This window comes from Orbicella faveolata, unplaced genomic scaffold (assembly GCF_042242905.1).
Source record: "Orbicella faveolata isolate gen_17 unplaced genomic scaffold, um_ofav_v1 contig_2, whole genome shotgun sequence".
NCBI classification, from domain to species: Eukaryota; Metazoa; Cnidaria; class Anthozoa; order Scleractinia; family Merulinidae; genus Orbicella; species Orbicella faveolata.
In genome coordinates this window covers 18,897,514-18,925,491 of record NW_028301547.1, presented here as the reverse complement: position 1 = coordinate 18,925,491, position 27,978 = coordinate 18,897,514, and the positions used below count along the sequence as shown (strand labels likewise).

At 38.7% G+C, this 27,978-nt stretch overlaps 1 protein-coding gene and 2 pseudogenes across 1 annotated transcript; all 3 read right to left on the bottom strand.

Annotated features, from left to right (window-relative positions):
- Positions 1-3,886: 3,886 nt before the first annotated feature.
- On the bottom strand, positions 3,887-5,864 carry LOC149112287 (octopamine receptor beta-1R-like). The gene has a single exon (XM_089290267.1). The coding sequence runs from the start codon at positions 5,209-5,211 to the stop codon at positions 4,255-4,257; it is 957 nt and encodes a 318-aa protein (XP_089146393.1). The 5' UTR covers positions 5,212-5,864; the 3' UTR covers positions 3,887-4,254.
- Positions 5,865-7,925: 2,061 nt separating this feature from the next.
- LOC149112286 (histamine H2 receptor-like) lies at positions 7,926-9,077 on the bottom strand (annotated as a pseudogene).
- Positions 9,078-21,913: 12,836 nt separating this feature from the next.
- LOC149112285 (melanocyte-stimulating hormone receptor-like) lies at positions 21,914-23,404 on the bottom strand (annotated as a pseudogene).
- Positions 23,405-27,978: the final 4,574 nt, after the last annotated feature.

Sequence of the window (27,978 nt, the reverse complement as noted above, 5' to 3'; positions counted from 1 at the left end):
TATATTCGCTAAGAAAAAATTCAGAATTAAAACTAACAATATTCCTAAGAGCACGACTATTTACAATAACATTACTACTTACAATTACTATATTCGCTAAGATAAAATCAGAATTTAAAATATAAAATACTCCTAAGAGCAACTAGTCCTAATATTAAAAATTTGAGTTACAAAACACAGTTTATGCACTGGCACCCTGTAAACTCCACACCATTGAAGCGAGAATGACGTGCTGTTGTTTCTGGTGGCGTGAAGCGGGCCAACATATCAAGCCGTCTAGCTCGGTTTCGCGAGTTTAGCCTCTAATACCCGGGTTTGTTCACTACTAAGATAAGCGTTTGGGTTAAATCACTCTAAACTTAGATTTATTTTATCCCATAGTAAAACTGAGTGAGGGAAAAGTGTATTAAGTGAAATGATGCTAAAGAGAACATATACAGCTTTATTAAATCCATTTTGAAATCACTGGTTATCGTTGCAATCTGATTGGCTCTCAGTGGTGCGATTTATTCACGAATCGCACTATTCTTTGCTCTAAATCGCATCAGCCAATGAGAATGGAACAGTAAAACAAAACAACCAATCAGATTTCAAGATTAATTTAAAGTAGTCAATAAAATTTCAGGAAAATGAAAGACAAAAGGCCATTGTGTGGAGAATTTAGCAACTACTAGTCTATTGCCAAAACTTTGTTGTTATTGTAGTTTTTTTTCCAAAAAAATTAACGAATTTAATTAATTACAGTTTCTAAATGACGATTATGAGCTCCTTCAGGATGAAGAAGTACTTTAATGGAAGTTTCCAACTTTCAGTGTCCATTTTGACGAATATTTTGGCGATTTTTCTTCAACGTCTGCTCAAGATCCGTATGATACCGAGTCCAGTAAAACATAAACAAACGACAACCACACAACAACAAATTCAGAGCCACCTCAAGAAGGTAGATGTTTCCAGGTTTCCGGTAGTTTCAAACGAAGCAACAAAAGAGCTCAACTCTGTCGCTGTGAATAAACATAGTCAAAATACATCACACTGCACAAAATAGTGAATGAACGAACGTCTTACGAAGCCCGTGCCAGTCCCGCCATCTTGGAAATATCTCGAAACAAATGGCGCCGCAAGAACTTGACAAGGTCCTGAGTATTGAGTCCTACGCCGAGGTCACAAAAAGAAACGGAGATGATAACGAGCTGAACTCCCTTAAAATCATGCCATTGAACGGTATTTAAAAGGGAAAAAAAACGTACTATCCACTGGGCATCGTGCACTCGCGGGAGTTTCACAACCCAAAAGAAATCGATCGCAGAATTACACAGGATATGCACCTTTAAATTCCTTCTCCAAAGACAATGAAAAGTCTCAGCCTCAACCACAGAAGAAAGGAAGGCCTTCCATAATTGATTCAGGCGACGAGAATTGAACTTTATCCCTGAAGTACACTATTTTCGTTCTGACTTCAGAACTGCTTGTTTCTTTGTCATGCTCGAATGAGTTTTCGTCACATGACATCGTTTTGCATACTAAATGAGACGTAAAGGCGTTTCCGGTTCCGCTTTTTTTTTTAACAAACCGGCTACTGGAACAATACACCAAAAATCTAAATTTAAGGCGATAAAATTGTGCGATTTCAAAATGGATTTAATAAAGTGGCAATTGAATTTCGGGTCGTGCAATTTTGGTCTGAAATCATACTTGTGATTTCAAATCGAACTCGCGCTGCGCGCTCGTTCGATTTTGAAATCACTCGTATGATTTCAGACCAAATTGCACTCTACTCAGTTCAATTACCATTATATATAAGGGTGGGGAAGGATTACGTACTTGTACCACGTGATGGTCATAAGCGAAGAATAAATATTCGAGGAGTCGCTCTTTCCGGATGTTTTGGCGTGAAAACAAACAGTCCATTTTGTTGATAAGATAACAGAGAGCGCTCGTTCCTTTTCAAAAACACGAGAAGAATTAAAAAGAATAAAATCAAACGAAAACAGAATAAAAATCTTAACAACAGCACCGTCCCGCCTGTCAAGAACTGGGAAAAGCAAGACATGAATCTGCATTTTTGATGATCGGACAGCAAAAATATATATTTCCAGTTAGACTGTTCTAATGAATAAAGATCTGTTACCTGGGTTAGGGCAATTGATTGGACATAAGTGCGAAGGTTGAAATTCTGTGTAAATCCTGCAGGACTCATTGAAAATGAAATATCGAGAAACCTGTACGCAAAAGAAAAGGTTTTTTAGTTTTTGAATATTAATCGACGGCAGGAGCCATAATCGGAGACGGAGACCGTAAGCGCGCGCCATTTCTAGTATTGGGGTTGTCCCCATGATATGGGACAATAATTCTATTTTTAGAACAAATTGCGCCATCACCTGTGGCAGACGCGCGTACATGCTGCGAGGATTTTTGCGGATGGGACATTTATACTTTCTATTCATGTAGTTCAGCAGTTTCAAACAGGTGCCACATTTTTAAAACGTGCCTGCAAAGTAGAGCTATTTTCGCGTTTGGTTCAAAACTCGATTTAACGGGTAGAAAATCTTCTTTTAACCGTTGAAGGAACAACATTGAATTATAATTGCAACATGGCTAAGCAAACGGCTATGATATATCTATAGTTGAAAAAAGAAATTGGGACTTTTGAGCGAATATTATTTTTTTTAGAGCGCCGGCAATATGTGCTATTTTTCCAGTTTCGGCGGGCATGAAACTTGTGTCGAGCGGACCGAACTTCAATCAATCCTAGAAAACTACATTTGGAATTTTTAATGAAATAAAACTCATTTTAGCGATTGACTAGGTAAGGGCTTCGAAATCCCAGCTTATGAGAAAAATCGAATTTTCGAAGTAAAATCAGTAGTCGGTTCTTACAGAGATAGCCTCTTAAAAGCTATATTGAAAATATGTGAATAAAGCAGAAACAATCAGCAAAGTTAAGATGACGCTTTCTTTAATCAACTTGGAATAACGATTTCAATTTTGTTGATCGAGTTATCAATACTCCTTGTCTATTTTCATTTTCGCAGTGTAAAACTTCACTATGCTTATGTTGAAGAAACACACATGATGTTAGTAGCCTTTATTGCGTTCGTGAAATTTGTTACAGCATCTCAACACAAAAGATAACGAAAGAAATCTTTGTCAAGATTTGTTGACAATTGAAAACACCGACTCGTACTCGGACTTGAAAGTGCACGAGCTGCACTATGCAAATGAGCTAATGGTACGCGTCAGATTTTCCTTTCAAAAACTTTTGCAAACTTACCAAACAAGCAGAAACAATAAGAAACCATCAAAACAGGTTTTGGTTATGATTAACCATTTTCTGAGAAACTCACAAATTAACTCGATACCAGAGTAGAGAGTTTTCTTGCTATATTCTTAAGTCAGAACAAACGCAAAAACATACGCGTAAGCTTACAACTAGCGTGATCAGATCTTATTATTCATTCCCAGCGCGAGATTGAAGTCTTGTTTTCGACCCTGAAAAACCCACCTTTTCCGTTAGCTCAGAGCGTAAAACTACATATAAGCGCCCTGGTTCGTATTCCCTGCCTTATTCCCTGCCATCGCTGTGAAACATACGCAAGAGAATCTCTTAACTCTCACCATTTGATCGCCCAACGTGACAACATCCACGCGAGAGCCTCCGACGCGTGCGTGAATCCGCGCGGATATATGACGTCAGGATGGCGCAATTTGTTCTAAAAATAGAAAAATTGTCCCATATCATAGGTGCGCGCGAATCCCGAGACTTACGGTCTCCGACCCCGATTATGGCTCCTGTCGCGGTAAACCTGAAACCTGCCATGTTCTGACAGACTGAAGTATAAAGTCAAATGGGAACATTCACATTAGCTATAGTCAGAGCACGTGGTGCGAGTTTTATTAACCAATCACAAGGCTCGTAAGAAACTGTCCTGATATTATAATGGAAAATGGACAGCTGCAGCCTCAAGCTGTATAGGTAAACGGACGAGGAGAAATAAGGGAATACATAAAGATAACATGTATCTCTCACCGATATAAAAATTGTGTTCAACGCGTTGTACCTCGGAGAGTAACGAGCGCACAGCCATTGAGCTCAGCTCATAAAATATATAAAATAATGAACAACATGATTTTTTCAGTATTTTAAGATATTCATTTACTCAGTTTATATCCGATTTCCTTTGACTAAAACAGCCCAGGTTAACACTGTCTGCAGTTGTACATAAGGCCTTTGTGGACTGCAATGACGACACTGAATCATCGTGTAGTATAGCCGGCCGGTGCAAGTGATGCGCGATCTCTGAACCACGACATGTTCTGCAATATGTTTATAACAGCGCATCGAATGTGTCTCATCGTCCAGCAGTAAATTACAGGATTCAAAGATGAATTCAGATAGACGATTGTTAGGAAGGAAAAATAAAGTTTCTTCAAAGTAATACTCGAGCCTACTATCTCAAAAACGGCCAAACCGATAACGTAAGGTAAATAAGAAATAAGAAACGCAAGATATACATAAAATATACCGATCGCAGATTTCATGAGGCTGGCAAAATTTGCTATTTCGTTAGCCTGTGTTACTTGCTGTACTTGCAGGACCTGAATCTGATTCTTGTGTCGTAGTGCGGCTAAATAAATCCTGATGTAAATCATTGTTGTAACAACAAGACCAGCAACTGCAATAGATGCTATGATAAGTGAGTAAATATCGAGTGGAACCCAAAACAATAAAAAAGAAACAAATACGCTTAACACCCATATTGAAATCACCACAGCAACAACACGCTTGTGAGTCACAAGTTCCTGATATCTGAGATGAAGATGAATAGCTAAGAACCTGTCTACACTTACAGCCAAAACACCCAAGAAGGAAGCCAAGGAAATTAAATGTCCAATGAAGTAAAAAGCCTTATACGTGTCACAACCAGGGGTGTTTTCTTGTGACAACTTGATCAGAAGTGAGATGTAAAATGGCTGGACCAATAAACCAACACTAACATCAGAAACAGCAAGACTCAGGAGCAATGTTTTTAAAGTCTTTGGCAACGACGACGTTTTTCTAATTGCGTGGATTGATACAACGTTCAACATGATGGCGGTATAGGACAGAAAACTGTTGAAGACACAATTAGCGATGGAAGTAGAAACGAAGTCCTCAACTTCGGAGATTCTTGGGAAGTAATCCAGCAGCAACTCACAAAGTGATTGCTTCATTTTAGTTGACTCAAGTTTCCTTAAACTACTCAGTAAGCGTTTGACATACAAACTGTTTTCAGCTGTTTTCTTTCTCGTCGCTGCGGACCACTTGCCTCACCAACTACTGTAGATCACGTTGGCCAAAATGAGTTCTTAATATTACTTACTACAATGATAATCCTCGGCAAACGAAGGTATTATTTCAGAGGTAGCCCTTTCGGGCGTTTTTTTTTTTTTTTTTTTGAACAGGAAATATATAGTTCAAATTTATACGTGTGTCATGAATTCAGCCTATTACTAATTAAATAAAACCAGGAACTAAATGCAACTGGTCAGTGTGTCAGGTTGATTAATTAAACGGGCCATGTGTTTGTAAAAACCTTACAGACGAAGTAAGTCGACGACAAATCCAATGAAGATCTTAAGACATGTATACACGCTTTATGAAACATTCATTGGAACCAACATTCACAGCAAAATTTTCTAGATCCAAACGAAAATTAAAAATGCCTTTTACGGTAGATCGTTTAGCATGCTAATGGATTGTGCGCCTGCAAACTGCTGGAAGGTTCGTGTGCGAGGACGGCTAAAACGCCAAAAGTGTGTCATGCGCCGAGCGCGGATGGAAATTATAAAGCGCCTGATTTCAGTTGTTGCTGGTAGTTTTGTCTGTAATAGGACTCAAACGCTTGAAAATGTTAGAATGTAATACGAATGTGTTATGTCAAAATGAGGATCACATGCTGTAAAAGACACGAAGTCCCATTACTAATTATTTGTATCACTGAGTAACATATCTTGAGGTTAACAACTCTTTGGAGGGAATAAGTGAGTGATATTCCATCAGTTTTACCAACAGCTCGGGCGGAGGTTGCAAGAAAGGACGCAGGTCTTCAGGTAAGATGTCATAATTTAATTAAGATAAAGACAGACGTCACTGGCTCGAGTGTCAATCATGTCAGTATTTGTAAACACAACATAAGCTCTTTCAGCTTTCGATATTGCACATGAAATATCGCTAAAAATACCGGTAAGATAACATAGGTTAAGATACCAGTAAAATATAGTAAGGTAAGATACTGATAAGAATACTACTGAATGAGATCCTTAACTGTTCAGGTTTGCGTCATCAATTGCCGGTTTTTATGTGAGGTCATCATTTCCCAAAATACGAAATTACCAATTTTTATAAAGTTTTAGCTTCGTCAGATGTAAGACCCTCTAATAAATTGACGTTTTACAACGTTTAAACCCGCCAGGATTCCTCATTGTGTAACAGAGCACGTCTGAATTTCCAAGTTTATGCGTTGCGTGATAATAAAATGGTGGCCCGATAAGGCTCTCGAGTAGGTCAAAAGATGCGTTACTGTTCAAACGGTATTTCGGGGCGGTATTTCGCATAAGCAGAACATTATTTGTAGGCAGTTGTTTGCAGGTGGTGTGGTGGGCGCTCGGCCAATGAAAAGGAAGAAAAGATGCATCGAATGATAAACAGTTTTAAATTAAAAGCAGTTCTTTCATATAACTGACTAAAATAAACCTAAGAAGTAAACGTCACGGGCGTGAGTGTCAGGTTTTTTTTCTAAAGAAGCCTCGTATTTGTAAAAGCCTAAAGGGCTAAAAAGCTGTCATGAAACTGAACATTTTAGACGTCATGAATGAGTTGTCGGTGAGATTGTTACCGACCTGTTGTTTGCGAGACTTAAAACACAGAGAGCGCCAGCAATAACGCTCTGTTCGGGTGAATTCCAGGTGTTTGCCAAGAAATAATTTTCACTATTTGTTCAAAAGGACGATACTTAGGTCTGAATTGAATGGCATAAAATTGAAAGAGATTGAAGCAAGACTTGTAATAAGACCATCTACCTGTCAGTGACTGACAAACCAAGACTTAACTGAAAATTTTGCTTACATGGGTCAGTTCACGTTGGACGAGTTTAGACAACCAATCATAAAGCTCGTCAAATGTAAGAAAGCGTTCTGAAAGACTGCAGGGGAGACCATTGACCAAGTGATGGTCAGAAGGTGAAGGCATACATGTTGTGGAGTCGCTTTTTCCGCCGGGTGTTGCCGCGAAAAAAAATCGTGCTCTATGTTGGAATGTGCCGACAGGAATTCGAGTCTGCAAAAACATAAGGAGAATGGGAAGACTGGTTCACAGTTTAAATTGCTGTGCAAATGTTCACGACGGAACATTCAAAATGTACTATCGAGAACCCTGTATGTAAAAAGAAAACATGCGTTATAATGTTAATTGATGTTAAACCTGAAACCTACAATCTTTTGACCGACAAAGTCGATCTTTTAAGTAGGTGCCACTTCTTTTGTCTGTTCACGAAAATTAGAAGTGTTTTTTTTCTAATGGCATTTCGAAGATTAAACAATTTAGTCAGGAAAAACTTTAAAGACGAATCAGGACTGAAATAAAAGTATAAAGCCAGGTGAAAAATTTTCATTGGCTACAGCACATGGTGCGAGCTTTATTGTCCAGTCACAAGGCTCGTAAGAATTGCCATAAGATGGTGAAGATACAAGACTACACAATGGATAGCCTAAAGCAGCAGGCGGGATAGAGAAAACGAAAATATCTACAGACCAACGTAAATGCATGTAGAATAATAAACCAATCAATACACAGTCCACTTTGGTTTTTGCTTACTGATATGAAATTTGTGTTCTAGGCATGGACTTCGGAAAGAAACGAACCTGCAAGAATACTTTGCTTACACAACTTAGCTCATATAAATCCTTTTATAGCATAATTTATTCAGTATTTTGAGGTGTTGCATCACTCAGTTTAAATGCGATTTCCCTTGTCCTCCTGCAGTACTAACTGTCCGCAGTCGCTATATATACATAAGGCTTTTGACGGCAACGACATCACTGAATCATGGCAGAGTACAGTGTGGCCGGTTGATTAGCGTGTTTCGTGTGATGCACGACCTCTGCGCCGAGACTTGTTCCTCAGTATGTCGATGACAGCATGTCGAATGTGTCTCATCTTCCAGCAGTAAACTACAGGATTCAAAGATGAATTAAGAAATACAAAAGTAAATGAAAAAAGAGAAAGTCGTTTCAAAACGATACTCGGGCCGTTCCTTTCCGTGGCGACCAAAGAGATAAGGAAAGGCAGATAACAACCCAGAAACGCGAGATCTACATAGAATATACCGACTGCACATTTAATGAGGCTAGCAAAATTTGCTACTTCGCTTGCCTGTACATGTGCTACTTGTTGTACTTGCAGGACCTAAATCTGATTCCTGTGTCTTCCTACGACTAAATAAATCCTGATGTAGACCATTGTTGTGAGAATGAGACCGATCGCCTCAATAACTACATGCAAAAGTAAATAAACATTGCGCGAAACCAAAAACATTAAAAAAGGAAGAAATGCACTTAACACCCATATTGAGATCACCACAGCAACAACACGCTTGTGAGTCACAAGTTCCTGGTATCTGAGATGAAGATGAATAGCTAAGAACCTGTCTACACTTACAGCTAAAACACCGAAGAACGAAGCAAAGGAAAATAAAGATGCAATGATTGAATAAGCCTTATACGAGTTGCAATCAGGATTATTTTGCTGTGACCACTTGACTGTAAGTGAGATGTAAAATGGTTGACACAATAAACCAACACTAACATCAGAAACAGCAAGACTCAGGAGCAATGTTTTTAAAGTCTTTGGCAGCGACGACGTTTTTCGTATGGCGTGGATTGTTACAATGTTCAACATGATGGTGTTATAGGACAGAAAAATGTTGAAGACACAATTAGCGGTGGTAGTCGAATAGAGCTCCTCAACTTCGGAGTTTCTTGGGAAGTAATCCAGCAATATTTCACAAAATGATTCCTTCATGATATTAATTGACTCACGACTGTTTAAGGAACCGAGCGTTCGACATAGAAATTGTCTCACGAAGCCAAGAGAATTTCCTTTCCCGGCGCCACGGACCAAGTGGATCACTTTGGCTAAAATGTTTCTTTTACGACTTTTTGAAAATTCAAATTACTAACTGAAGAGATGATCCGAAGGAAACGAAAACAGTACAGCATTCCAAAACTCGTCCCTCTGTCGTAGATTATTGCTAAATTTTCACATGAAATATAAAATTCAAATTTATATACGAGTCTTATTAACCTTCTACTAACTGATTAGAGTAAAATCAGGATGCAAACGTCTCTGTAGGGAGTGTCAGGTCTATTAATCAGACCATCTGTTTGTAAAACAAAAAACCTTAATTCGACATTTCAGACGAAGAAAAACAATGAAGTAGGCACAAGTTTGATAAAAAATTAGTTAGCACATTCATATAATAATTTCATGGATATTAAACGGAAGAAGGCTATCTTTAACAAGCCGGTTAGTTTGCTGATGGGTAGTACACCTGCAAACTGGTGAAAGCTCGAGTTTCGTGCGCTAAGCGTGGCTGAAAACGCTAAACGTGCTCCGTTTCAATTGTTGCTGGTGGTTTTGCCAGCAAAAAGATCGCTTGGTAATGATTGGACTACAGCCATATACGATTAAATAAAGTGTTTTGGGCATTAATCGAAAATAAGTTATTAGCAGCTTAGGAAATTCAAATATTCATTATTTATTTATTTCATTGACTTGAACAAAAAAATATAAATAAATAGCAAGGAATTCGTCAAGATTGGTTAGATCTATTGGTTCGTATTAATGATTGGCCTGGGCAAGTCAAAATGATGAGCGCACTTTGTCACTACACCAGGTCCAATAACTAATTAGTCGTACTAATAACAGATATCGAGGATAAGAAGTCTCCTAGAACTAAGATATTTTTTGAGTGAAAAAGTGAATGGCGTATGCCATCAGTTTTGCTCACAACACGGGCGGAAGTTGTAAGAGAGAACGGAGGTCCTCGGTAAATGTGTCACAAATAAAATAAGAACAAGACAGACGTCACTGGCTCTAGTGTCAGTCATGTCAGTAGTTGTAAACAACCTGAAAAGCTCTTTCAAATTTCAAATGAGATGCCGCTAAGAATAGCTCTAAGATAACACAGGTTAAAATACCAGTAAGATAAAGTATGTAAGATACTGATAAACTATAGATACTACTAAATGAAGATCCTTAGCGGAGGCGTAATGAAGATTTTTCAAAGGCCGGGCAGGGGTGCAATCATACTGTGTCAATGTGAGGGTACTCGCCAGATTGTCGTGGCGTTTTCGCAACCTGTTGTAGGTTGTTTGCTCAAAAAAGGCTTACAAAAGGGGGTCACAGGCAACCCAGGACTCTCCTTAGCTACGCCCTCGCCCCTGTATGCTTGATCAACAATACGTTAGCACTTGCAGATAAATATTTCATGGTTGTCCTTTAACACTTACAAACAATAAGGCGAAATAAGTCTTTTAAATGTCTATTAGTATGCGAATAAAGGATGCAGCTGTAAGCTGTTAGAAGTTTCGTCTGCAGTGTGCCGAGTGTGACTGAAAACGCCGAAAGAAATGCTGGTCAGTGAGTGGTTTTGCGAATAATAAGAATTGGACGGGTTGATAATGCTGCCAGCCGTATATGATGTCATAGTCGTCATCTTCATCATAATCATAGTCGTCGTCGTCATCTTCATCATAGTCATAGTCGTGGTCGTCATCATCATCATCATCATTATTTGTTTCCTCAATATCTCGTCTTTCCACACCAATACACGTGTAAGGCCGACTCTTTGTCAACTCAGTCTTCTCTTTTCCGCGCCGCCGTTGATCACTGAGCATTCCAACTCGGCTACCATGCCTTTCTTTCTCGACTGTCCTTCACCTAGTGGTTTGCGGTTTCGCTTTCGCCCTCTTACTTTTGAAGTATTGCCAGTCGCTCTTTACGAATAATATATGACGTCGTTGTCATTATCGTGAACTCTTCTTTTCACGCCACTAGGCCCTCTCTTTCGCGCCACCGTTGAACATAGTTCCAACTTGTTCACCCTACTTTTCTTTCTTTGACAGTTCTTCAACAAATAGATTGCGGTCTTGCTTTCACCCTTTGACCTTCTTACATCTACCCAGCACCTTACTGGCGTTAAACAGTCGTTGTCACAAACTTTCATTCAAAAGCTCATTAATAATTCAGGAACCTAACAACCTATCACGTCCACTAAAATCAGTCACGTGCAGGTGTTTTATACCTCGGCAAAACATTGTCTGACTAAAAAGCCTGGGGGCGGCATTTGATTTCAGTCCCAGGGAGAGAGGGGCTGATTGTATTTTGCCTCATTGGTATTCTTTATATATAGAGTACTAATATAAAGTAACTACACGAGACTGTCAAATCCTTCATTTCAGCCTCTAAAACCCGTCTGAATGAGTTCAACATGCAACATATTACACAAACATCAGACAAAGCTGCTACTAACAGTCCAGGAGAACGCAAACGAAATTTAAAACAACTACCACCTGTACTCATTCTCGTCTATTATCCTCACTGTATCAGTACCATTTGTCTCTTCCAGAATGCCCTGAATTCCACACACAATGCTGTACAGCGACCAGGGAGGACACCTTTCACAATTCTCTTTGCACAACTTGTTCGACAAATTTGTTTGGCATTTTTAGAATTCCGAAAAGCTCTGGAACAAGACGCCATGTCCTCTTCGGTCAGTAGAAGAAAAGTTCAAAACACATGTGAGATTTGATTTTCTTGCATAATAATTTCCTACCTAATATTTTTTTCGTATGCTAATTTCCAAAGTTCACAAAAGCATCATTGTTATCGTCTCTATTGGGACACGCTTTTCTAGGAATGTCATTGAAGACGTTCAATAAACTCAAAGTCACGTGCTTTATCGGGTCTAAAATTTTAAACCAGATAAAATACCGCTGCTCGTCAAGAGATTATCAAGGTAAGAGAGTGAATCCCCATATAGGTAGTACCCAGTCCTTCCGAGGATGTTACTCGCGCGATGCGTAGACAGTCGAAACGACTTTCTCGAAAGTACCTGGGGCGAAATGATGCAGGCAACGTCATTTTATATGTTTTGATTTCGTTTCATAGCAGAGATGTTGCCTGCACTCTCAACCGTCTTTTTGTTCGGCCGGGCTTTCGTTTGTTTTGTGCTCGTTTGGCTGCTCATTATTTGGGCGTTTATTCGGTTTTAGGGAGTTTAATTCAACAAGCTTTAACCGGCGGCAACGAATACAATGGCTCTGTAAGCCTGCGTTATAATTCTTTGTTCATTTCTTTGCCGTTGTTTACAAAAGATCACAAAACAACAACGTTAAATAGCTACATTCTGCATATTCGAGAGAACGTGAACTATACGACGGCCAATTTTTAAAATTTCTTTTTCGAATTTTGACGCTGTCTTACATATTCTGTTTGGGATATTTCCGACCGTATAGACGAAATGTAAAAAACATGTCTAGAGCCGAAGCTCCTTGGCTTTTAATCATGATATCAAAGGCATCCCCACAGCGTTGGAGTTTTTCCTTTGCTTTGAAACGAAAAGAAACGACATAAACAGATCCTCCACGAAAACATCCACGCAACGCGTGAGTAATATCCGCGGAAGAACTGGGTACAATGTCTAAAAATATCTTGAGAGGGATTACCTTGGATATAAGGCCTATATAGGATTCACTCTCTTACCTTGATAATCTCGTGTGCTCGTTTATTAAGGCCTACTCTGGGAGCTTAAGTCGCCTAAAGTCGCCTTAAGTCGCCTTAAGTCACCCTAAGTCACGGTCGCCTAAAGTCGCCTTAAGTTGCTATCGGTTACGCAATGTTAAAAAGGTTTCAACACACTCAAATTGCCCCTGTAGAAGGTTATTAGACTTATAACTGTCATGTTAGGGTAAACTCCACTCTAACCCTATGGAGGAGGAGGCACGATGACCCAGTGGTTGGTGCGATGGACCCCTATTGGGGATCATTGCATTGTGTTCGTACTCTCATAGTGCTTCTCCTCACCCAGATGTATAAATGGGTACTGGTTACGGAACAGGGGGGAAGGCTGCAGCAGAGGTAACCTCAATAGGTGTACTTTTAATTTTTTTTTTAACACTCGTTCCCAATGCATTGGAGCCATCTAAAACTCTCCTTAAAGGGCCCTAGTGAGCCACACCTTTGGTTTTGTTTACATACAAGAGGTTGGCTTTATGTTTTATTCGGAGCATGTCAAAGCAAAGAGAATCACTGTGAAGCTACTAAAGATAAAGTCACATATTTTCAGAAAATATATTAAATGTGGAAAGATATAGCAGATGACTATACTGCAATAATTTCATTAAACCGAACTGAGTCTACACTTTAAATACTTTACTTACCTAGTGTGAAAGAGTGACAAAAGTGGGCCATTTCTCCCGCAAAAATCATCATTTGCATTTTCGACATTCGACCAACTGTAAACGTTTGAATTTCGTAATTGGACGAACCAACTTGCAGCATAATGTTTATCTATCCTTTTCGTACATTTGATGAAACCAGGTATTCACATCATCTTATACACTTAACGTGGACTGCGCTACTGTTACTATCGAACGTTAAGGTACAGAAAATTCTCTGTGATCAACTCTCAATAAACATGGCCGCCAGGCGAATGTTTGGAACACGTGACTTACTTTGGCCCTATGACTAAAGTATACGCGAGCTCACGCGAGCTACTCGCGCTCACGTGAGTATGATTACCCCGACAGGCGTTTACAAAAAACCAGAAAGAAAACAAATCGCCAAACTAATACTCTCCAAAATTTGAAAACAGTCTATTCAGCAATATTTCACACAATGATTTCTTCATGATATCGACTCAAGTTTTCTTTAAGCATCAAGCGTTTGATTTAAAAATTGCTTCAGGAAGCTAAAAAGCTTTCCTTTGTCGGCGCCAAGGACCAGCTGAATATTTGGCTAAAATAGTTTCTTTAGTTACTTTAATACGTATACTATAGTGATGATTGAACATCACTTAAGCAGCTGTGAAATTAAAGCCTGAAAAAAAAGTAAATAAATACAGGCTTGAACGGGATTCAAACCCATGCTCTCTGCGATACCGGTGCAGTACTCTACCAAGTGAGCTATCCGGAGCTGACTTGGAGCTGGTCACGTTGTGAGTTCATTTGTAATGCGCCCATAGATGAACGGTGAAAAATGCAATATAATGAATAACATATATTGGAACTGCAGTCATCTATATGACTTAAAGTGTCCATACGGCCTACACGGTTTTTTTGGTTTTTAATTTCTAATTTAGGCGACTTTATTTCCCACGAGTGATATAAACCTAAACTTAACAAAAGTCTCTCCTTGTACTTAAAAGCTATCTACAAAATCTCTTCCAACAAACCAATATTGTAAAAATCATTTATAGATTTCTTATTTTCTATTTTATTGGTTTTTATTGATTTAATTTTATATGTTGGCAGAAACAAAAAAGAAACAAGAAAGAAAAAAATACTAACCCCCCTCCCAAATAGGAGAAAAACTACAACTAAAATACAATGAATGCCTTTATACAAGAAATACAAACGTCGTGTAAATGTAACTACACATATGCATACACACTATAATTTCTACAAGAAAAACATATTTAATGGTAAGTTAATATAATGTTATGGCAACGGCAATATCAATAAATGGGGAAAATCAAAAATATGAAAATAAAGAAAATGACGTTGATGAAAAATGATAAAGCGACATATTCTATCTACATTAGCAATATTTATCTTAACACTCAGGGTACCAGAAGTGTGCAATTATTCGATTTAAGTTTTCTCCACTTAACGTCATGAAAAGTTCGCTTACGATTTAATTCAGCGATTGCAGCGAGTCAATTTGATATATTGAGGCTACTTTTGCGACGTAGATTTTTAATGACGGAGGAAATCCCTTACTTTGGCGGGAGAAAATATATTGTTTTGCCAGGATCGAATGATGAAGCATGCAGATTTCACACCATTTTGGATTTAAAAAATACTCAGATAAAATTATGCGTGTTTATCTTGAGTGTTTGAAATATCTTCTCAATCGAAATTAAAACTAGAAGAAAATGGAAAATAAAATCGTTAAAATCTATGCTAATTAAGATCAGATATCCAAACACTGTCACGGTCATGATTTTTTTTGTTTAAACTTGATGAATTATCAGTAAGTTTCAGAATACATCTCGAAACACTCTCCGAAAATATAGTGGCAAAGCACTGAATCAACTGGCAGTCGATGAACACCCAACCTTTATGTTTAAATTTAACGAGCTTCTATAAGAATACGAGATCAGTCCGGCCACAAAATAACGTAAAAACCCTCAATCGTAAAACAGATACAAAATTAATCGAGAACATAATATACGGGAAACAAAACAATCTTACTGCCGAATGAATTGAAAGCACATCAAGTGGAAATGACACCATCAAATATGGAAATTAAATTTCTAAATCTTTTGAACTGACTTTAGCAAAGCCAAATATTTAGAACAGATTAAAAATTTGTTTACTGAGTTTAATGTTCAAAGTTTACTGAGCTGAAGACACTGTGCACGAAAAGAATGAACAAGTTAGAGTATTCCTGTATTCTTCCTCTAAAGAAATTGAAAACAAGACAAAACTTGTTTTCTGCTGTGTTACTATTGATATAAGAATATTGGACAAGATTTGTTTCTATCTAATAATTTTGATATTTTCGTTTGCAGAGGACTAGGTTATTTTATAAATCAAGCATTCTAATCAAGAAACACTTGCGCTACAAAGCAGGGACACACTGAGGCACTGAGCTTCTAAGACTGTAAATAGTCTGGCAGACTTTGTTCTGTTACTAATATTTCAACTCGTGTGTAACTTTTCGTGTCTCTTATTTGCATATTTTATTTAGGAAAAACGAATGGGTATCCTAAAAGACCTGTTGTTATTGTTGTTGTTGTTCAGTATGATATAAGAAAAGTATCATTTTCTATCAATACCCTCACGTTTGCGCTCGAGCAGTTAGACTCCAATCTGCTCGCGCTCGTTGTTCCATATACAGAAGAACAACAACGGCATCGCATAATCATGGTATAGCCCGCCGGCGCTACAGTTAGGGTACTGGGCGATTTCGGAGTCTTGACATTTCCCGCGGTATGTTCACGATAGAGTGTGTCTAATGTGTCTCATCTTCCAGCAGTAAATTACAGGATTCAAAGATGAATTAAGAAATACGAGAGTACAACAAAAAAGCAAGAATCTATTCAAATTGATACTCGGGCCGTAGATTGCAATCAGGGCGGAAAAAGGACGGGCGGTGAAACGCGCAGTCCGCTCTTGATCCAATGTGTGATGCGGAGAAGGACTGGCACGAGCGCTCCTTCCCCGCTTCCGGTGAGATTAATGGCTGCCAAAAATTTCTCCTCTCGACGAACCAGAAACCAACTTTTCTTTCTTTATTTCTGAGCCACCAATGGTGTATTTTCAAAAGCTTTTTTGATGCTTTAGACCCTGTCACTCCCGACTCCCCTTGGGAGATTTTTTGTCGGTCACGTGATGTGACCATTGGACTTTAGTCGCCATGTGTTCAAGTAAGCGAGTGTTTTGAATCCCAGGAGTTTGTCAAAAGTTGTTATTGTGCCGTTCGTTTAGCTCGAAGCAAACAGTTCGGTAAGTCAACATTTCACCTTTGCTATTCAAAGAAACATTTGGAACTTGATACCTTTTTGTAATTTTCAGAAAACCTCACTCTTACGTATACATTCACACACGTATGCCTTTGATGGAAGCGAAGAGTTTTATTCAAGTTGTTGTGACTTTGTTCATCGACCGAGGCCGTGCGGTCGATGTGTGCCTTTTGAGTTTGAGTCCATTGTGAACTGTGAGTTTTCCACGTTTGTGTTGAGAGGAAATAAAGACAGGTACTACGGAACTGACAGGCCCAAAAATCAATACGTTTATGTCTGTTGTAATGATTCTTAAGGTCACTCCCCAGTATTGCATTGCGCATCCCTCCTGCGCATAATTTCACCCTTGATTAGCGCGCGCGCATTAAAAAAATGGCGGCTTTTTTTTTTACAGCTGGACCTCGCCATAGTGGTAAATCGTCATTTTCTCGCAAACTAGTATGGTGACCTATCATTTTTTTCTGTTGTTTTGAATTGAGTAATACATTTCTCTGTGTAAAATAAATATGGACCAATTCTCAGTGTAGAACAAAAAGCAATCGTCGGAAACGTGAATTTAGCAAGCAATCGTGACTACAATCATGGTGCTATTACAAGGATTTCTATGGGTATAAACAAGGTGCTGTTGCTCCTAAAAGAACATGGGGACCACTCATTTTTATTTCAAAATTTAAGTTCCTATAATATAAACAGTCAATAGGCAAAGTTTCACAAAAATTTCAGTGCAGGTTCTATTTCAGTGGAATGACCTTAAGTAGTTTCGTCGTAGGCTGCCCAAATTTGAGTGAGGTAAGACAGTGTCGAATGCAGGTATGTTCCCGTTATCATGACCAAGCCGTGATCCGCTTCTTCTTTTACGACTACTTCACATTACTCCACTCTAAATTTTACATATGTTGAAGATCGATAGCTTTTACATAACATAGTAAAAACTCAACTGGATATATTTGGATATAGCAGCGTTTCAGAACTTCAAAGTTTATCTACTCTTGCCATACGCTTGCTTGGATTTTGCCACTGGAGACCAAAAAGTAATAAAATTTCGCGAGTTTGAGTTTCGACTGAATTGCAAGCAACACGCGATGTTTCATCAAGGCACAAAAACTTTCGTCTGTATAAATACTGCGCAGTTTTTTTTTTTTTGTGAAAATCCATAAATCGCTGGTTGTCGATGAAAAAGAGCGCCCGCCGATGCGTGTTTTGTAGCTATAAACATGACAAATTGGACTTCAATTCCACTCTTTCGTGTAAAAACTTACATCGAACTCAAACAATATTTCTGGCTTTAAATAAGTTTAAGACTGATTAATGTTTGATAACACATTAAAAGTTTAGCTTAAAATATGCGAAGACAACAGAAACAATCAGCACAAGTTAGCGCTTTAATTGATCAACCCGAATAACGATTCCGATATTGTTGTTTGAGTGCTCAAAACTCCATGTCTACTTCATTTTCGCAGTATAAAATTTCACTATGTTGAGGAAACACACGTGATGTTAGTAGCCTTATAGCGTTGGCGATAACTGTTGCAGCATCTCAGCACAAAAGATGACGAAAAGAATCATTCATTCATTCATTCATTCATTCATTCATTCATTCATTCATTCATCGATTCATTCATTTTATATTGACAATTGAAAACACCGACTCGGACTTGAAAGTGCACGCGCTACACTATGCAAATTTTCTACTTGTACGCGTCAGATTTATTTTCCTTTCAAAAGCTTCTGCAAACTCGCGAAACGAGCAGAAACAACAAGAAGCTATCGAAACAGATTTTGTTTATGATTAAACATTGTTCTGAGAAATAACTCGATACCAGAGTAGAGAGTTTTCTTGCATAAACTCAAAAGCCTGAAAAGCTTACGCGTACAACCAGCTACAGCTGCAGCGCGAGCAGATCTTACTCATTCACAGCGCGAAATTTGAAGTCCTGTTTTCAACCCTGAAAAACTCAGCTTTTTTCATTGCCTCAGAACAAAATATGCACCAAAAGAACTTGCTAATTCATATAAAAGGGAGTCTCGTGGAATTTCTTTAGAAATCTAAGTTCGAATGCAAGTAAACGGAATCTGCTCGTCTTAGTAGACCCCAGTCTACTGCATCACACCTTTTTGGTCGGACCCGCTCGTTTCACCGCCCAACGTATAAGTGCCCTGGTTGCAATTGTGGCGAAACAGATAAAGATTCGCAAATAACAAACCAAAAACACGAGATATACTCAAAAGGTGCCGATTGCAGATTTAATAAGGTAAGCAAAAATTTGCTATCTCGCCCGTTGTTGTGGCATTCTGCACTTCTTGGGTCTGAATCTGATTCTTGTGGCGTCTTACGGCTAAATAAATCCTGATGTAGACCAGTGTTGTTAGAAGAAGACCAATAGCAGTACTGATGCTTACAAAAAGTGAGCCAATATTTGGCGGTATCGATCCACAACGCCATCGAACGGCAAAAACCTACTTAACACCCATATTGAGATCACCGCAACAACAACACGCTTGTGAGTCACAAGTTCCTGGTTCTCTGTTTCAAAAAGACAAAAACGTTTGGGTCTTTTGAAAAGTAGAACAGGTTATGATAAAACCATCAGCTCGCCAATAACTGAAAAGACCGACACTCGATAAAAAACGGCAAACATCTATTATTAAAAATTCGTTTTATATGTTAATAATCATTACTGATTAATGTGCTGAAGGTACGATGCTCAGCATAAAAAAAAAAAAAGATAAAAGTATTCCAAAACTTCTCTTCCAGAGAATTAAGGTTTTGTTAACATGAATTATTTTACTGCTATGGTTGAGCAAAATATCATGATTTGTGAGTAGCGTGTGTCACAGGCTATTTGTGAGTGGTGAGCAGATCAATTATTTGTCGAAGGCGAAAGCCGAGGCAAATAATTGATCTCCGAGACATAGACAAATCATATTTTGCGATAACGTGCTCAATAATTGTTCAATCATTCAAGCGCCAAGTTTGTTTTCATATTTTAATCAATATCTGGCAGCTGATGGAAGCGATATCCCCTTCTACACACAAGAGCGTGGTTAAAATGGCGTATGCGTGAGTAGACTATTATTAGCAGAAAAACACATTTAGACGGTATAAACCATGAGCAGAGCATTAAACTGATTAGAATAAACCTAAGAAGTACTTGTCGCGGGCGCGAGTGCCAGGTTTATGCTAATGAAGCCGTGTGTTTGTAAAAACTTAAAAAGGTGAAAGGCTGTCATGAAATTGGACGTTTTAGATGCTATGAATATAATATTACCGACTTGTTACGAGCGAGACTGAAAACACCGAAAGCGCCAGTAATAATGCACTAGGCAAGTGAATCGAGGTTTTTGCATAGGCGTACGAGCTAGGGGGTCGGGGGGGCGGCAGCCCCCCCCCCCCAGCTACGGAAATTACGTAATTTTTCGGGCAAAACGCTCATGATTCGGGCAACGACACTTCAGAGAAAACATTACATAATAATGCTGTTAGCGTGATTTCCAAAACTTGTAAAAAAGGTTCCTACCTTTCATGTCTCTCTGTGTTATTAGACGCCCAGCGGTTTCTTAAGAGAGTTGGCACCTTAAGTAGTACCGTGTAAAGTGTACCATTTGTATCTGCTGCTGATTTGAAGTATCGTTGCGCAACGAGGAGGCCATGTCAATTAGTCAGGAAAGCGGCGTTTCCTTTGCTTTCCGGCCTTTCCTTTCAGGTTTCTAGGCTTGTAAGCTACTTTCTCTGACATTTGCCTTGCAAAAAAAGGACTTAGAATGAAATGATATGAGTGACCTGGGGTTTTCTGTTAGCTACAAGTCGGTTAAATGTGTATCGTGGAAATCCACGATACGGATGTTATTTCTTTTCCCAATTTTCCATCAACAGAATAACGACAAGAATGAAAGCGAACGACGAAGGCTTTTGTTTTTGTGAAAGCTCTGAAAGAACCTTTTGGAATGTCTTAACAACGGGAACGGGGTGTTTTAACTTTTTTTCTTGAATTTTTCTTTGGAAGTGTTTCTCAAGTACTTCCATGGAAAGCTTGCAGTGTACGCTGCAAGTCTGCTGTGGCCAAAACAAGACTATCTCGAAGGACTTCTAGCAATGCCTCATGTTTTTTAAACGTCTCGAGTATATCGAGACGCTCGACTCGGATATAGGATAGCTTCTGTAACGGTCGTCCAAAACATCCCATGTCTCTGTTGCTGATCAGCCGATCGCTGAACAAACCGATGAAAGGAAAAACTTTTTCTTTTACTGAGTTTTAGATTTTACTAGATTGAGAATGTTGATAGAGGATGCAAGCTTTCAGTAACTATCTTCGTGAACGTTTTTGTTTTTCACGCATTTTGAGTGCGTTTGCATCCCTATTTCAACGCTAACGCATTCGGGCATCGCGCAATTTTTTCGAGCAAGAAGGTCACCGCCCCCCCCCCCCCCCCCCCGAAGTCCGAAGGTGTCCGTACGGCTATGGTTTTTTTGTCAAGATATAACTCGCACTATTTGTTCAAAAGGATGAATTTACTTTTGTCTTTTGAAAGAAACGAAAAATATTGAAATGTTTAGCACAAAATTGAAAAAGTCTGGAACAAGACTTGAAATAAGACCATCTGCTTGTCAGTGACTGACAAACCAAGACTTCACTTAACCCTTTTCTGTCATTGGTCAGTTCACTTTGCACGAGTTTTATTAACCAGTCGAAAGGCTCGTCTAATGTAAGAAAGTGCTCTGATAGACTGAGGATGAAAGGAGGGCATGGATTACGTACTTGTACCACGTGACGGTTATAGGCGAAAGCAATTGTGGCGTCGCTTTTCCGTCGGGTGCTTGCCGTGAAAGAAAAAACAGCAACACACAATCGTGCTCCAAGTTGAAAAATGCAGAACAGCGCTCAAGTAATTTCAAAATCATGTTCTGGTCGATCTAATGGCATTTCGAACATTAATAAATTCAGCCAGGAAAAATGTTATAAACGAATCCGGACTGAAGTTAAATAAAGTGGGAAAGTTCTCATTGGTAAGAGCAGGTGGTACGAGTTTTCAGTTTTTTAACCAATCACAAGGCTCGTAAAAAATTTCCATCCCAAATGGGTAGCCTAAAACTAAAGATACAAACGAACAGCCAGAAAAAGGAAATATCTACAACACAACGCGAATATATTTAGACAAATAACTTAACAAATTGAGGCCCTATGCACCACCTTGGCGCCAGGGGACAGGTGAAGGTGAACTGAACAAATATCCTGTGCGTTTTAGTTCTTGCTCACTGATATAAAAATTGTGTCCTAGCTGATATGCCTTGGAGAGAAACAAACCTCCAGGCACCCATTAATATTGCTTTTAAAACTAGCATTAAATTCAGCTCGCCAGCTATATAAATCCTTTTATAACATAATAAAATCGTTTTCTTGAAGTACTGCATCATTACTCAGTTTCAATGCGATTGCAAACCGAGTTAAAACTGGCCACAGTCGTTATATCCATAAGACGTTTGACAGCAACGACGACACTGAATCATGGCGCAGACAAAGTATGACCGGATAATGCAAGTGTTTCATGTGTTACGCGACTCCTGTATCGAGACATGTTTCTCAGTATGTTCATGAGAGCGTGTCGAATGTGTCTCATCTTCCAGCAGTAAATTACAGGGTTTAGAGACGAATTAAGATATAACAGAGTTAGAGAAAAGAGAAAGAATTTTTTCAGAGTGGTGTTCGGGCCGTTAATTTCAAAGGCGAGGAAACTGATAAAATAAGGCGAGCAACAAATCAAAAACACGAAATATACGTAGAATATACCGACTGCAGAATTGATAAGACTAGCAAAATTTGCTACAACGCCGAACTGTCCCTCTTGTGTCGTCTCACAGCTAAATAAATCGTAATGTAAGCCATCGTTGTGAGAAGGACACCAAAAATTCCAATAATTGCTGTAACAAGTGAGAAAATATCGGGTGGAACCCAGAACATTGAGAAAGAAGCAAATACACTTAACCCCCATATTGAGATCACTACAGCAACAACACGCTTGTGAGTCACAAGTTCCTGATATCAGAGATGAAGATGAATTGCTAAGAACCTTTCTACACTTACAGCTACAACACCAAGGAACGAAGCTGAGGAAAATAAATATCCAATGCAGTAAAAAGCCTTATGCGTGTGACAACCAGGAATGTTTTGTTGCAACCACTTGATCAGAAGTGAGATGTAAAATGGTTGAAGCAGTAAACAAACACCAACATCAGAAACAGCAAGACTTAGGAGCAATGTTTTTAAAGTCTTTGGCAACGAGAGGGTTTTTCTTATGGCGTGGATTGTTATAATGTTCAACATGATGGCGGTATAGGACAGAAAACCGTTGAACACACAGTTAGCGATGTTCGTCGAAAAGAAGTCCTCAACTTCGAAATCTCTTGGATAGTAATCCAGCAGAAATTCACAAAATGATTTCTTCATGATCATGACAATTGACTGAAGTTTTTTTAAACCACTCAGCGTCGGAAATAAAAATTGTTTCACTTCTTTTCTCTTTTCCGCGGATCACTTTGGCTCTTCAATCACTTACAAAATGGACTTTCCTTCGCAAACAAAGCTAGTAATTATGAACTCCCCTTCCAGACGTTTTTGTGGACAAGAAATTGTAGCTCAAATTTATACCGGTGTCATGAGTTTGTTGTAACTGATTAGAATAAAACCACCTGTGACGTAAACGTCAGTGGTGTTTCTGAAACCTTAAAAGCTTTTTCAAATTTCGACACAATTAAGATACTTAGACACATTTAGGATGAAAAAAATTAGTTAGCATATTCATGTCACGATTTCATGGATACAAAATTAAAGATAAATGTCTTTGATCCGTCGTTTATTATGCTGATAGATGATACACCTGCAAACTGCTTGGAGTTTAGTTTGTCATGAGGCGAGGTCGGGTTAAAACCCCAAAAACGCTCCAATTAAAATGTTGCTGGTAGTTTTACCAGCAATAGAAACAGCCAAAAAAACGGTAATCACTCATTAAAATAAACAAATTCCCAATCTATCGAGTGCTTCGATAGGAGACGTCATATTTATTTACGAAGGTAGAAATTATACATATACTGATTATGGAAAACAGCAACAGAAAACACCAATTAAGCTGTCTGTATTTATAACGAGAAGCTCTATTTTTGGTGTCTAATAATGGCGCCAGTTCACTAAATAACGATCTCCGGTCATCTCAGCGAAGTTAACCTCAAAAGTAACCTCGAAACTCAACCGACGAGTGATCAGTTGAAAGATTGCTCTGATATTCCCTCCTGCTCTAGGAGTAGAACCTGTGGAAACGGTACAGCACTCAAGAAGTAGGCAGAAACATTACGTCTCGTGTTTCCCCCTAAACCTTTTTCGTGCTCTACCGCTTCCTGCGTGCTTTACAGCAGAATAGAACACAGTCGAGGCTTCGGTATTTGTTAAAGAGTGTCTAATAAAATAATCTCACCACTCGCCCTCGTTTTCTTTGAGCGACAGTCATCTCGGCTACGCCTCGATGACTATGTTTTGATTGCAAATGAGTTTTAAAATGATGTAAATGTTCTACAATACAAAGCGCGTCAAATGAAATATTGAGTCCCAGTTGTATGTAAAAGAAAAGTAACGTACTTTTAATGTTAATATTTGAAAACTCAGCTGCAACCTTCTGACCGACAAAGTTTCTCTAAAGTAGATGCCACTTTTTTTGTTTGTTCCCGTAACTTAATAGTGTTCTGTTCTAATGACATTTGGAACATTAAACAGTTTAATCAGGAAAAACATTATAATTTTAAACGAACCCGGACTGAAACAAAAGTATAAAGTCAGGTGGAAAATTCTCATTGGTTAGAGCAATTAGTGTGAGTTTTCTGATTAACCAATCGCAAAGCTCGTAAGCTAAAAAACTGCCATCAGATGAAGAAGTCAAAACGGGTAGCTTAGAATTACATAAGCAACAGGACAGCGTTAGCGAGAAAAATGAAAGATCTAAAGAACAACATGTTGTCATTGTTGGTTCTTGTTATGAAAATTGTGTGCAGTTGTTGCACCTTGGAGAGAAACGAACCTGCCGGCATCCTTTGGTTTTAAAAGAAACATTAAACTCAGCTCGCAAGCTAGAAATAAATAAATCATTTTGCAACATGATAAGACCAGTATTTTTTAAAGTACTGCATTATTCAGTTTAAATGCGAGTGAAGACTGTCCATAAACGTTGTTACATGCATTAGGCGTTTGAGAGCAACGACGACACTGAATCATGGTGTAGTATGGCCAGCCAATACAAGGGTTTCGTGTTGTACGAGATTTTTTTGCCAAGACATTTTCCTCAGTATGTTCACGACAGCATGGCGAATGTGTCTTATCTTCCAGCAGTAAATTACAGGTTTCAAAGATGAATTAAGATATACAAGAGTTTGTGAAACATGCAAGAATTTTTCTCAAAGTGGCATTCGGCCCGTTAATTTTAAAGGCAGCGAAACTGATAAAGTAAGGCAAATAACAAATCAAAACACGAGCTATTTGTAGAATATGCCGACTGCAGAATTAATTAGACTAACAAAATTTGATACACCGCCAGCCGGTGCCTCTTGTTGTACTTGCAGGACCTGAATCTGATTCTTGTGGCGTCTTACAGTTTCACCCGCTTTCAGTGTTACGTGCATAGGCGACATCTTTCGAAATGCCATCTTTCGACATGCTATGTAACCTGGCCTACGCCATAAAGCCGTAAAGCACAACTGACTTCTTTATGGTCGAATTCGAACTTCAGTGATGTAAGATGGATTTATTTGACATCAAACTAAGGTTAGGTGTATCAAGAAGTCATTCTGGGAAAAAATCGACTGCTTTCAATGTTTACACCTGCGAATATTAAAAGCGACAACGGCCCAATTCTACCGGAAATCACTATTAGGGCCGATCGACTACACTAAAATCGTTTGAATTATCCCGTAAATCGGGAAACATGCAAAGTCCGCAGTCTTCTTCAGTCATTTGAGGTCATTAATTATCATTTGTTTGTCATTTTAAAAAATGACAAAAATTTTAAAAATTGCTAGTTTTACAGTTCAAAGGTTGTTCAGCCGTTTACATAGCATGTCGAAACATGGCATGTTGGAAAATGGTCGAAAGATGTCGCCTATGCACGTAACACTGAAAGCGGGTGTAAACAAATCCTGATGTAAATCATCGTTGTAAGAAGGACACCAACAATTCCATTAATTGCTATAACAAGTGAGTAAATGTCGCATTGAAAAAGGCACTTAACACCCATATTGAGATCACCACAGCAACAAGCTTGTGAGTCACAAGTTCCTGGTATCTGAGATGAAGATGAATAGCTAAAAACCTGTCTACACCTACAACCACAACACCAAGGAAGGAACGAAGCTGAAGAAAATAAATATACAATAAAGTAAAAAGTTTTATGCGTGTTACAACCAGGATTGTTTTATTGCAACCACTTGATAAAAAATGGCGCGTAAAATGGCTGGTTTACTTATCCAACACCAACATCAGAAAAAGCAATGCAAGCCTCAGCAGCAATGTTTTTAAAGTCTTTGGCAACGACGATGCTTTTTTTTTCTTATGGCGTGAATTGTAACAATGTTCAACATGATGGCGGTATAGGACAGAAAACTATGGCTGTGTGTGTACAAAAAAGGTTGGCAATACATGTACTGGTTGCTGTACAATAACAAAAACAGACGTTTTGTCACGAACGCAACACCTTTCTAGAGTTTATTGAATGAAGTAATATTTTTTTACGACAACTGCAGAAATTCTCGCGCGCTCATGGGCTAATTTTCATTGTCAATATGCGGACAGACACATGAATTTATAACTTATGCCATGCGTCAACGAGCGAGAGCGGGCAATTTGACAATTTGTTGTCGTAAAAAGACAAATTGACGTCAGTTTTTCATACGTCTGCTCTGTTATTGACAATGAATTTCGTTATAACATCGTCAAAATGGTCTGTGGATCCACTCGGCTATTGCCTCGTGGATCCACAGCTACTTTGACTGTTTTATCACGAAATTCATGATCAATAGCAGGACAGACGCATGAAAAACTGTCATCAATTTGTTAAATTTACAATATATTGGAAAAAAAGAATTGATTTATATTCCGTACAACATTAACGATCCAAAAAAGTAAAGAAAAACTGAATCATAAGCAAATGAATACTTTTGGTATAAAAGCCGTAGAAAAAGGTTGAATCAATAGCTGCCGATTATATATGATCAGAGGAGTAACAAAACATTTTAGGGGAGTTCCGGCGATCCGAAGGGTGGCCAAGCGGAGCACCATAACTATAGGAACAGAACCACATGCATGCACATAACTAGAGAACCATGCAACTCTTTTTTCATGATCAGCATGGAGAGCTGAATGGATCGCGGGCGCGTGCGTCCTAGGATGACGACAATGAAAAAAATGACGGCGTTGCGCAATATGATGGCCATAATCCAGCTAATCATAACAATTACAATTTCCTCAAATGTGATTGGTCCATAAACTGCTGTATTTTACCCTAATTAATCCGCAAGTTTATAACGGTTACATGAGCCAATCATTTTAAGTCCCGTCAACTAAATCTATCAATCACAGCTTTAATTACAATCACTGGAGTAACCAATTTAAGCGAGTGACTTTGTAAAATTGAGGAGGTCAGCTCCGCCTTCAAAGCTTATTTTTCTGCACCATACCAATCATTTTCAATCAGCAATCAGCTTTTTTAACAGTCTTCCCTTAATCGGATCGATATCAAAATTACAGTAGCAATTGGGATTGAAGTTTGGTACTATCCAATCGACATTTCCATGGAAACGATAAAAAAAAAATTAAAAATCGATAAAAGATGAATTTTGTGCGTACGAGATGTAATATGAAAAAGCTAATACCAATGCCCTAAACCAGGGACGTTTCCAGAGCCCTCCCTCTTCATGTTGGGTGAGACGATGATGATGGTATGAAGCCTGGAAACTAGAATTGAAAAATCGTTATCGTACTCGATCTCGTACACAAATCTTAAGTCCCCTGATATTATCATCATCACGTCTTTTTGTTTCGCCGGCAAGAGCATAAGGCCGTCACGTGTCAACTCAGTCCTCTCTTTCCCGCTCTATTTCAACTCATCCGCCATTTTGAACGGCTAGATACCTAATTCTACAACTACTATATTAGAAAAG

What these genes read in the sequence shown, in the direction of transcription:
- LOC149112287 (XM_089290267.1), bottom strand. Translation starts at nt 5,211, where the DNA reads ATGAAGCAATCACTTTGTGAGTTGCTGCTGGATTACTTCCCAAGAATC.